The following is a 12132-nucleotide window of genomic DNA, read 5'->3' on the forward strand; positions in this document are numbered from 1 at the left end:
AAGTTGATCCCTGGAACTCTGCTGAAGTAATAAGCCTTACTGTGATGAGTATACCTGTAAGCCTACGTAATTGCCATTTTGATTGGGCATGTTTGTGGGTAGGCCTATCATGAGACTTTAGTACCAGATTGTGAAATATTGTTGAGGCTTTTTTAGCTAGAAAACTGATAGAGGGAGGGAGCAGTGATCTCAAGCATTTATTTTAATTAGCCTACAGAAGAATTATATAAATATTTCTTATTAAATGAATTATATATATTATTATACATCTTATGATTTGCACATTAGATAGGCTATCACAAATAGCCTACATCAGAAACTGTGACAATCCAGTGGCCATACAAGCTTGTGACGTGTCAAGCTTGGCGCTTCTCCATTGACCAGACCGGGACGCGAATTTGCGGAACTAATAGGCACCCGAGAGCAAACTGGCCCCGCACCTGGAGAAGGCCCCGCACCTGGAGAAGGCCCCGCACCTGGAGAAGGCCCCGCACCTGGAGAAGGCCCCGCACCTGGAGAAGGCCCCGCACCTGGAGAAGCGTCAGCCAATCAAAGACAGCATCTCGGAGATCGCCTCAAAATGATGTTTGACGGACTGATGGACAAGCTGAGACGGGATGACACGTTCCAAGCCCCCATCCAATCGCTCGTCTCTTCTTATGAAAAGATCACTACAGACAGTGGGCTGATCTCAGCGCTGTCCACTTTCGGTAAGACAAGGGGTGCTGCAGCCAAGCGTATCAACATGCAACCAAGAAAAGGCTTGCAAACAAGCACACAGATTGGAGTCCAGCCTACAGCTGTGGCTCGTCGGAAGACACGACTTGGGGGCAGACGGGCACTGATCACCGGGCGGCCTCCTAAAAGAGTCCGGAGGGAGCATGACTATGGGAAAGTGAAAGAGGGGAGCACTGCCCAAAATATCTGCACCACACTCCCTCTCTCAGCGTGTGTCTGATGGTGTGTCCCTGGCAGTGGAGGCTGGTGACTTCCAGAATTGAGGAGGCCAATTCTTTTTCCGCTTGCTCGCTTCACTCGCAATGGAATGTTCCCTGTTCTTCTTATCTGTCTTTGTTAAAAATTATTAATTTGTGTTTGGCGGTACTGAAGGGATTGGGACACTCTCAGGATGGTGGATGAAGCAGCTTTTATTGCCTGCACAATGGGTCATCAAATAAACAAAACAATTGGCTTGAATCTCTGGTCCGCCTGCAGCAGCTATTGTCCCTTCTGCTCAGGCTCACAACATTCACCACAACATACTACATACAATCAATGACATGTCAAAAGCACTCAAACACTATGTCAATCAGACACACAACATACAATTCAGAACAATACTTCATCCATTTCTAATATTTATCCTGCAGAACAGCACTCATACGCTTGTGGCGGAAAAAGGTACTACACGGAGGCCAGGCCTCCTGTTCCCACCCATTTTCAGTGATTTGGCCAATCACATATTGCCATGAAAAAAATGGCATTACATTGACTTCTATGAGAAACCACTTTCCGACAGGAGGCCTGGCCTCCGTGTAGTACCCTTTTCCGCCACACGCGTGTATGAGTGCTGTTCTGCAGGATAAATATTAGAAATGGATGAAGTATTGTTCTGAATTGTATGTTGTGTGTCTGATAAAAAATATAATTATTGCTTTTTTAAATCTCTCTCTTCTCTCAAATTATTGGGGAGGCCAGGCCTCCTCCACCTCTATGGAGGAGCCTCCACTCAGGGCTCGACAGTGCGACTGTTTTGGTCGCATTTGCGAGTGAATATATTTCTGTGCGACTTGGAAATACATTCAATAGCACCAATGCGACTAAAAGACTGCTGAACTACTGTCATGCGCAGTCAAACTTATGTGTATAAGCGATGAGGGAATGAAAACAGTGAACAGAAACGCGTGTCGCAGAAATGCTTCACGCGAGTCCTATATGCGCTTAAAATGCGCATAATGTGTATATGGGTTACAGCTCTCATAGTTCGTAGCGCTGTGTTTTGTTAGCCGCTAGCTGCTAGCAGCGTCTGCTTCCGGTTTCATTACAAAGAGGTTAACCCTATATGTGCCTGACGTCTAACATTCAAATGACTCTAACTTCATATTTTTTCGGATTTCAATGTATGACACATCATTTGAAAGCTTATGATCCGTAGTTCCAATCCACAACACGTCACATTTGAAATTGTTTGTGTAATTTTTTTGCATTTGAAAGTGTTTTGTTTATATATATTTATATTATACAATTTACCAGTCATATTCTGGAATGTGTCTAAATGTTAAAGTTCCATAAGTATAAGCAAAATAAAGTAACAGTTTGTAAATAAATAGTAGCAAAAAACACGAACCGTGAACCGTGACCCAAAAACCGAGGTTCATACCGAACCGTGGGCCAACTGAAATTAATATTCTTACTTCCCCTTTATATTGTGTGAGTCTCCATTTTTATTACAGCCAAGAGCCGGTTATGATCATTTTGATATGTTATGATTATGATAATTTGTTGGCGTTGTTGACGAAAATTGCACAATTTTCATTGTGCTACTGAAATTCTTGGTGTGCTACTAAACTTTTCAACATGGTAGCACAGTGCTACCTGGGGAAAAGGTAAGCGTCAAGCCCTGCGCACTGGTCCCTGGGTGGCCAACACAGCAGAAAATGAACACACTCCCCAACACAGCAGAAAATGAACACACTCCCCTGAAGTTGCGTCAACACACACTGTAGCTGTCCTAGTAATTGAATTACTTTTCCTCAGATTGCCAGAACCTGCTAACGCAGCTGAACGTGGAGATGTTTGCCAGTAGCTGAAGATCGGCTTGAATATAATCTAAGAGAGTTCAAGTTTAAACAACTCCTAAAGCCCCATCCTCTACAACCTCTACACCCACGACTTCACCCCCATCCACCCCAGCAACTACATCGTAAAGTTTGCAGACGACACCACCGTGGTAGGATGTATCTCGGGGGGGGACGAGGCGGCGTACAGGGATGAGGTAGAGCAATTGAGCAAGCTGTGCAAGGTTAACAACCTGCTGCTAAACAAGTCAAAGACCCAGGAATTCATCGTAGACTTCAGGAGGAAAAAGTCCGAGATCCTGCCCCTGCTCATCGACGGAGAGAGCGTGGAGATAGTCTCAAACCTCCGATTCCTGGGACACAACATGCGGGATGACCTGGCCTGGAAGGACAACACTAAAGGCACCATCAAGAGGGCACAACAGCGGCTATACACCCTGAGATGCCTCAAGAAACAACACAGCAAGAAGGAGATGCTGGTGGCCTTCTACCACGGCGCAGTGGAGAGCATCCTCACCTTCGGCATCTCCAACTGGTTCCACAGCTGCACGGCAGCGGAGAGAAGCGAGCTACAGAGAGTCGTGAGAACAGCACAGAAGATCACCGGCGCCCCCCTCCCCTCTCTGGAGGAGCTGTACAAAACACGCTGTCTCAGGAGGGCCTCCAAGATCTCCAAGGACCCGACCCACCCTGGGCACGAACACTTTGTCAAGCTGCCCTCGAACAGGAGGTACAGGACCCCGGCCGCTAAGACAAACAGACTGAAGGACAGCTTCTACCACAGGGCCGTCAAGGCCCTGAACACAGAAAAGGCCTAAGTTCTGGGCCCAGGACAGTCCGGACGGATTGTATGGCAGCTAGTGCTGAGGCACAAACATGTACATTTTCAAGCCTGCAAACTGTGACACTTTAAAATAATGTGAAAAAATACTTTCTTGTGAAATATGACAACCCTAGTTGACTATCTGTGCAGTATAGTACAGTGGATTGTGTACATAGCCTCTATTGATGTAAACCAGCTCCTTACCTTCTTGTGATTTTATGCATCTATGCTTTTTCTAAAATGTGTTTCTTTTTCCTTTCCTAAACACCAGGGGAGCCACCCCTCCTAAATTTCGTTGTTTGGTACCTGTACTGTAGCAATGACAAATAAAGTCTATCTATCTATCTATCTAAAGTTCTGAAATGTATTTTTGTGACATTACTGCTCCTTTGATACTGTATTTCCCCTGTGTGGTTGCTTATGCAGTAATATGGTTTGTGGGTATACAATGTGACAAATTGAATGTTAACAAGCTGGTTAATATCAGAATAATACGTGCAGACTGCAGAATGAGTGTTTCTGGTTTATTTTATGAAGCTGGTTCACATGACCAAGGTCAGGCTAGTACTGTATTTACACTGTGTTGCCCAGTCAATAAACATGTTTCCTTATGACTTCTAACTTCTCTGAAAGATAAATATAGGCTGTACTGAAATTCATATTAGAATAAAACGTGGATAATGAGTATACCTGATGAGTGCACACGTTTATTTATAACACAGGGCTCTCAAGTCTCACGCATTGGGCGTGAGACACACGCATTTCAACCCGTTCACACGCCGCATTTCAACCCGTGTGTCTCACGCCCAATGCGTGAGACTTGAGAGCCCTGGTAACATTAGTCTAAGTAACTATAACTTGAAGCTAGCTAGTGTTTACGTTAGCCCAATATTGCTAGCGCATTCAGTTAGCATTATAAGGTTTACGTTAGCCCACCAATCAGGTAGCGGTATTGCCCTACCTTCCCCTACCATCCTAGGTTCCGCAAATTCGCGACCCGGAGCGAGTCCCCACAGTCCCCACTTCTGTTCGCTAGCTACAGTTGCTTATACTTCACTGCGGGGTTCGACAGAAACATCGTGGGCTTGCTACAGCAAGCACAATAAACCAAATTGTTCTGTCTGAAGCTACAATACTGGGACCATTCGTGACTGGGCTACAGGCAGTCAAATACAAGGCGAATGTGTGTGTATAAGACACAAATAAACATTTCAAGTGGCATCTTTGTAATCATGATGATTACACATTTCACCATGTAAATTCCATCCCATGTAAGGTCTCAAGGCTCTCTGACCATTATAAACAACAGCTGTATGACGCGTCACTTATCAATCAAACCAATCAACGGTCTGCAGCGTCACATCGTAGCACGGATAGTACCTTTCCCTCCGAGTCAGGAAGGGTAGCTAAAATCAGTACGGGTACTACGCCCCGGTACGGCCCATTTGCACATACAGGATGACCTGTCCTGGAAGAACAACACAGCAGCCATCATCAAGAAGGCACAACAGCGGCTCTTCTTCCTGAGAGTCCTCAGGAAAGACCACATCAGACAGGAGATGCTGGTGGCCTTCTACCGCTGCGCAGTGGAGAGCATCCTCACCTACTGCATCTGCAACTGGTTCTCCAGCTGCACAGCCGCAGAGAGGAATGCGCTACAGAGAGTCGTGAGAACGGCCCAGAAGATCACCGGCGCCCCCCTCCCCTCTCTGGAAGAGCTGTACAACACACGCTGCCTCAGGAAGGCCTCCAAGATCTCCAGAGACCCATCCCACCCTGGGTACGAAGACTTTGCTCGGCTGCCCTCGAACAGGCGGTACAGGACCATGTTCGCAAGGACAAACAGACTGAAGCTCAGCTTCTACCCCAGGGCCATCCAGGCCCTGAACACAGCAAAGACCTAGGTTCTGGGCCCTGGACAGTCTGGACGGATTGATGGCAGCTGCTGGATTGAAAATCAGGTGTAGTGCTGAGGCACAAATGTGTACATTTCAAGCCTGCAAACTGCGACACTTTAAATGAATGTGCAATAACACTATGTGCAATATGACAACCCTAGGGTACACAAGGTTGCAGAGAATAGGAAATGTTAGAATAGGTATAGCATAGCATAGAGTACAGCACAGTGTTTTATTTGTACAGTATAGTATAGTGGATAGTGTACATAGCCTTTATTTATGTAAACCAGCTCCTTTCCCTTCTTTTTTTTAGTTTTTTTTCTTTCCTAGCACCAGGGGAGCCCCCCCTCCCAAATTTCGTTGTTTGGTACCTGTACTATATCAATGACAATAAAGACCATTCATTCATTCATTCATTCATTCATTCATTCATTCATTCATTCATTCATTCATTCATTCATTTGGCTGTGGAGAAAGCAAAACAAACCGGGCTCACGGGTTCTGCTACGGTACTGGACGGTAGTGGAGAAGCGCCAGATTCAGTTGTATGCATTTACACCTACATTTACATTTCTGGTATTTAGCAAACATCTTTATCCAAAAGCGACTTACAACAAATACATTTGTCTAAGTAAGTGAATTGTCTATCCATCAGTCATCATAAGAAAAGGTAAATAGGCTATGCTTTATTTTATTTTTTTACAGTAGAGAAACTGTACAGGGGGTAGTGGGGATGTCTTTAGGAGGGACAGTTAATATGTAGCCTGAAGATATGGATCTTCAATCTATGGCAGAAAATAGGTAGTGACTGCAGTCCTGACATTAGGAGGCAAGTCCGAGTAGCATGTTTGGTATCTGAATAACACCAGTTGGTCAGCGCCATGTGACTGGACACTTCCAAAATACTGCTTTTGCGCAAGCAAGGTGAAGTCAGCCCCAAGCCCCAGTTAAATTGCAATTTAAAATACAATTTAAAGTAGGCTAATTAGCACAAGTTAAATTGTAGTATATGTATTTTTACTTACACACACACATGCATGGTATATGGTATGGGCCTGTTCTACTGACAAGGGGGTTTTATGACACCTTGTAAACACATCCTTTGTCTTAAGGGCCATAATGTTCTTGCCTCAGGAAGTGCTGTCCATATATGGGCATTGTTAGAATGACTTCCTGTGAATCTGATTTGAACTTTAACCTGGAATGACTTTTCGGCCAGGGTGACATCCTTGGGGTCTCCTACTCTTCACACCTCAAGCATCTATACAGTGAAGGTGATAGGTCATTGTTTGTGACTGTATTTACATACTATTGTTTATAAATAAGGGTGTGGGCCTGAGGGGCCCTCTCTCTCTCTCTTCTCTCATCTGGACCAGCTCCCTCTCTGTCTCTTTCTCTCTCTCTCTCTCTCTCATTCACCCCAGCTGACCATCAGACCAGAATCCAGCTTTGATATCTGTATACTTTTGTACTTTAACTAAATAGTTAACTCACATCCAAAACTACTAGGCTGTATAGGCCTAAATTCAACTTAATGTAGGCCTACCTTGCTTTATATGATAACGTTATGGCCTACCTGCATTCGTAGCCAGTTACCAGACCTGTAGAGCTTATTGATGTCATTATCAGTCATGCTTCTTACAGCTGTATGGAAAGAATCACCATACACCCAAGTGTCATCAAAATTGTCCCAGAGGTGTCTGTTTCTATTGAGAAAGCTCTCTGATTTCATCGGTGGGGTATCCCCCCCCCCCCCCCCCATTGACATGGACTATCAATGCGTGACGGTGTGAAAACGCTTGTGTGGGTAGAGATCAGATCGGTTCCGAAATAGCGTTTCGCCGTGGATCCATTGATCTGGGACTGATAGCTGACCCCCCCACACACACACAGATACCCCTACCAGACTCAGATCTCCTTTACAGGGTAACATTCTCTCCATTCTACCAGCACCTGGTTCATAATCAAGTACAAAGCAATTATGATTAAATAATCGAATCAGGTGTGCTGGTGGTGAAACAGATCAAATATATAGAGCGCTGGCGGTCCCCAAGGAGAGGTTTGAGAACCACTGCTCTAAACCGTACTTCTTGCCATACTGTACCTGTCACTATCATTGTCACATTTTCATATAATGTTCTTATATCACTATTTTCACTTCTGGTTAGATGCTAAACTGCATTTTGTTGTCTGGTACTTATATATATACGGTACTCTGGTATTTGTACTCAAATAAAGTTGCATCTAATCTAATCTAATAGGTGACCAATGCAAGCAACCCAATGACTATCTAATTATAGTCATTGCAAGTGTCCCAGTCAAAACAAAACTAAATAGGCCTTGGCACTGTCTGACATCTCCCACTCCTAGTACAAGATATTAGGCCACTCTAACCTAGTAACCTGCAACACAATTCCTAAATGACTTAAGGTAAAGACGTTTAATGAAGAATTAGCTCACATTTGAGATTTGTTAATTCAACAGACTTTTTATTATGTCCACATTATTGAAAAATGAAAAATGAAAAACATCACTTGGCAACTACAAGACATTGGTCCTTACAATCGATTATACATATACTACAAGCAATGATTTTACATCATTGCAAATATATATTGCAAATATTTATGCTCATCAAGTGCATTCTACTGAGATTAGAATTTCAACACCATTTCAACACCTTTTTCACAGTGTTTACATAGTGTTCATCAGGCTGAGGCATCCTCTGGCTGCCTGGCTGCAGGAACTTGTCAATGGATGGCAAGCCTTTCATCCTCCCCTGAAAAGCCTGAAAAGACAACAGACCCAGATAAGAATCCTCCAAACAAGGACCAGGGTATCCACACTGACAGTGTTTGTAACTTTTGACCCTCCTTTCATTCTGCAGCAGATATCTTGTGATTGTGAATAGGCCTGAGTCGTGGTGAGATGTGGTTTAATGAAATGTGTTAGATGAATCAGTTATAACGCACTTTACCTTAATATTAGGGAATTTAGAGAGAATTGTAGGAAATTTCTCCTCCAACATTAAGGTGGTTTCAAGTAGATGGACATCTGCGCAGCTCAGCTGGCTACCCACCAGGTACTGGGAACCAGAGACCACCTTTGAAAAAACAAACAAACAAAAAACGAATTTTCTTTAGACTGGATATGTGTAAAATACTCCTACTATTAATAATAATAATAATAATAATAATTGTAAATGCCTCTTTGTGACCTTTGCCCAACCATAAGCGTAAAGAAAGTGTGAGAGTACAGTACCTTCTCATACACAGGGAGGTATCTCTCTGTAGATTTACTCTGAATTAACTCCAACTTATTCTTCACATCCTCAGGTGGGGTGAAGGGCAAGATCATTATCATTTCCATCACGTCTCTCAATCCCTCAGAATACATGTCAATCCTAAAGGTAAAATCATATCAGTGCTTAATCTATCTTTCACACACTGGTTTTAAAGCATTCATTTATGTCTGTCATACTGTATATCATTGGTAATTATACAGCCCCCAGATAAACATAATATCTAATTTAATATTCAGCAACAAGGTTGAATGTTTGGTTTGGACCAGGTTGAATGTTTGACCACCACGCAGCACACAGGTTACAGGACAAGAAGAGTAAGTTAAAGATCATACATGACTCGCTCTTTTAGGTCCTTTCCATACAGATTGTATTTCCCTGCTATGTAGTTCATGATAGCCTTGCTTTGAACAAGCTTCATCCCATCCATTTCCACCAGAGGAACCTGCTCAAACATGAGAACCCCATCTGCAAAATGTTTGCCAAATTAATATATAGCAACTGAATAACAGTCATTGTGATCCAAGTTGTGTGTCTGATGGTGACAACACTTACCGCTCAACAGTTTTTCATACTGCTCCCGGGTTGTAAAATGCACCTCCTCAAACTGTGAAGATGAAATGTTTACATTCAGAATGGATTTGCACGAGGGCAGACAATCGGGAGACGGTCAGAAAAAGCAAATGTGGTGAAAAGGTCATTACAGTTTAGCCATACATACCTCAACCCCAGCAACTGCTAAAAGCCATCGAATTGACTCCATTTTCCCCCTCCCATTGAAATAATACAACACAACTTTTCCAGCCATTACTAAAATGTATGAACACTGTTGGAAGAGAACATGCACATAAAGTTAAACCAAAGTTTCACGTAATATGTGTATTCATTTGACTTGCTAATTATTTGACTTGCAATTCTGCTAATGTGTATACTGACCTTGCAAATCTGACCGTTCGTATAAGAATTCTTATAAGAATGACTCGAGATTAAGAAAGTAGACTTCAGGTCGAACACAGCCCCAAATGTCGTAAGAATGACTCGACATTATTAAAGTAGACTTTAATAATGTCCCACCCCATCCCAGAAGCAAGCAGCCAATTGGTCAGATATTCCAGCTCCGCCTAACCTGAATTCCAGAGCGAACGTACGTGCATATATTTATTGTTCATTTGGACAGACTTTGGTCCTCCATAGTTGTGGAGTCAGGGGTGGTTGCAGGGTGGTTTTCCCGCCACTAGAGGGGTGACTACTGTGATAGTAACAACCATAATCATTTTACCACTTTGAGAGGAATTCCTAATATGTATCCTATTTGGCAGTATTTGGAGTGCCTGTCTGTGTATTCTAGTTGATCTGACATGGATATTGTTTGTATTTATATTGATCACAGACCGATAACGGTCAAGGTTAGTTGCTAGCTCGAGAGCCTCGAGAGCTTCATCAACTGCGAGTAACAACCATAATCTTGTAATAATTGTACCACTTTGAGAGGAATTCCTAATATGTATTCTATCCTATTTGGATTGTTTGTGTATTCTAGTTAACATGACAAAATATGCAGGATTCTGACGCCAAATGTGCGCTCCTTACAACAAGATGTGTTGAACTTGTAGCTAGACTTACTTTGAATGTTCTTATTTGGCAGCTTTCTATTGAGTTTGTCATAGGTATTGATTGGCCTTTTCGCATCAGCCCATAGGCCGAAACCCGACACTGCGCACCCAACTGGACAGGTTGGCGAAGCTACATTTACGCAAGCCAAGTCACATGGCGCATCACTGGTCTGCAGTCAATGGTCAAGTTGCCCGTAAATATGCTCATATTGGGACAATATACATTGTTGTACATATTAATACGATGCCATTTGGGGGTGGATAACCTGACCACAGATCCATGCGTAATCCAGGAATGGGGACATATAAACCTAGGTTAAAAAGAAAGGACAAGGATCTCATACCTTTGACTCATAATTATACAGAAACAGAATTTACTGCACACATAGGCTGCAACTTACTGACACTGTCATACAACCTTTCCTTGACAGGAAAGTGGACCTGGGTGCTGATGGGGCACTGACAGCTACCAGTAGCACCTAGACCAGTACCAGAACCGGCACCAGGCTGTACCTGGACCACCACCAGGTTGTCTTGCTGCTATTGTTGTTGTGTTGTTGCATCATAACTGCGCTTGAGATTCTCTATTGGCAGGAAAGAGTACCAGGGTGCTGAAGTTCCAGGATCTGTGCCCATGCTGGATGCAGAACGATGCAGAAATAACTCTAAATGTATGGACAGTGTGTACGCTGATAATATGCAGGGAATTTTTCCTGGATACACAGTGTACAGGTTTTTCACCCTTGCTTGCTTGCTATACGCCGGTGGTCCTCGGTCCCCGGCTGCCCCGTGTGCGTGGTCTGTTCCTCTGCTTGGGCACCTGCTTGGCTAGCCTGGTGCGGGGCTATTATGGTCTGTGCTTGCTTGGCTGGGCCGGGTGTGCTGGTGGTGGGGCGGGCTGGGTGTGTGGGGCGGTGGGGGCTCCCCGGGGGGGGGGGTTTGGGGTCCGCCGCTGGGTGCTGGTAGGTAAACTGGTAGTAGTCGCTCTATGAGTAGAGGGCTGCAAGGGAATTTTCCTGGCTACACAGTGTACAGGTTTTTACTTTTGCCTGCTTGCGGCTCTGTCACAATGTGAGATAAAAACAGGTGAGGATGGGTGGTATAAGAACACATGTATACTGAATATGTTCTTCTCAATTGATGTCTTTTTATTTTTTTAGGTTTTGTATAGGTTAGTTTGTCCCCCATTAACTATTAATGACTAGCTGGAAGTTAACGTATGCCCTCAACACACCACCAAGAGCATCCCAAGGATCATAGAGATAGCACCCATTCTGTTCACACGGTTCTATCCATTAGGTATTCTACACCGGCCACTTTATTAGGTACACCTTGCTAGTACCAGGTTAGACCCCCTTTTGCCTTCAGAACTGCCATAATTCTTCGTGGCATAGATTCAACAAGGTGAAGGAAACATTCCTCAGATATTTTGGTCCATATTGACATTATAGCATCACACAGTTGCTGCAGATTTGTCGGCTGCACATCCTTGATGCGAATCTCCCGTTCCACCACATCCCAAAGGTGCTCTATTGGAGTGAGATCTAGTGACTGTGGAGGCCATTTGAGTACAGTGAACTCATTGTCATGTTCAAGACAAGTTTGAGATAATGTGAGCTTTGTTACATGGCACGTTATCCTAGTGAAAGTAGCCAGTAGAAGATGGTCATAAAGGGAGGACATGGTCAGCAACAATACT

General features: G+C 43.8%; 1 protein-coding gene across 1 annotated transcript; it reads right to left on the reverse strand.

The window, feature by feature from the left end:
• Positions 1–7986: 7986 nt before the first annotated feature.
• On the reverse strand, positions 7987–9883 carry LOC308170331 (glutathione S-transferase 3-like). Its single transcript, XM_080545102.1, has 7 exons — positions 9757–9883; positions 9542–9646; positions 9376–9427; positions 9156–9288; positions 8781–8922; positions 8497–8622; positions 7987–8307 (listed from the first exon to the last, which is right to left on the reverse strand). The coding sequence occupies exons 2-7, from the start codon at positions 9626–9628 to the stop codon at positions 8182–8184; spliced, it is 666 nt and encodes a 221-aa protein (XP_080401228.1). The 5' UTR covers positions 9629–9646; positions 9757–9883; the 3' UTR covers positions 7987–8181.
• Positions 9884–12132: the final 2249 nt, after the last annotated feature.

Source organism: Nansenia antarctica (genome assembly GCF_963989245.1).
Source record: "Nansenia antarctica genome assembly, chromosome: 1".
Lineage (NCBI taxonomy): Eukaryota > Metazoa > Chordata > Actinopteri > Argentiniformes > Microstomatidae > Nansenia > Nansenia antarctica.

Bases quoted from the DNA above. Each gene is read 5' to 3' on its own strand.
- LOC308170331 (XM_080545102.1), bottom strand. From the start codon at position 9,628: ATGGCTGGAAAAGTTGTGTTGTATTATTTCAATGGGAGGGGGAAAATG. The intron at 9,428-9,541 runs GTATGTATGGCT...TCATCTTCACAG, and splicing joins TAGCAGTTGCTGGGGTTGAG to TTTGAGGAGGTGCATTTTAC. The intron at 9,289-9,375 runs GTAAGTGTTGTC...AACATTTTGCAG, and splicing joins GTATGAAAAACTGTTGAGCG to ATGGGGTTCTCATGTTTGAG.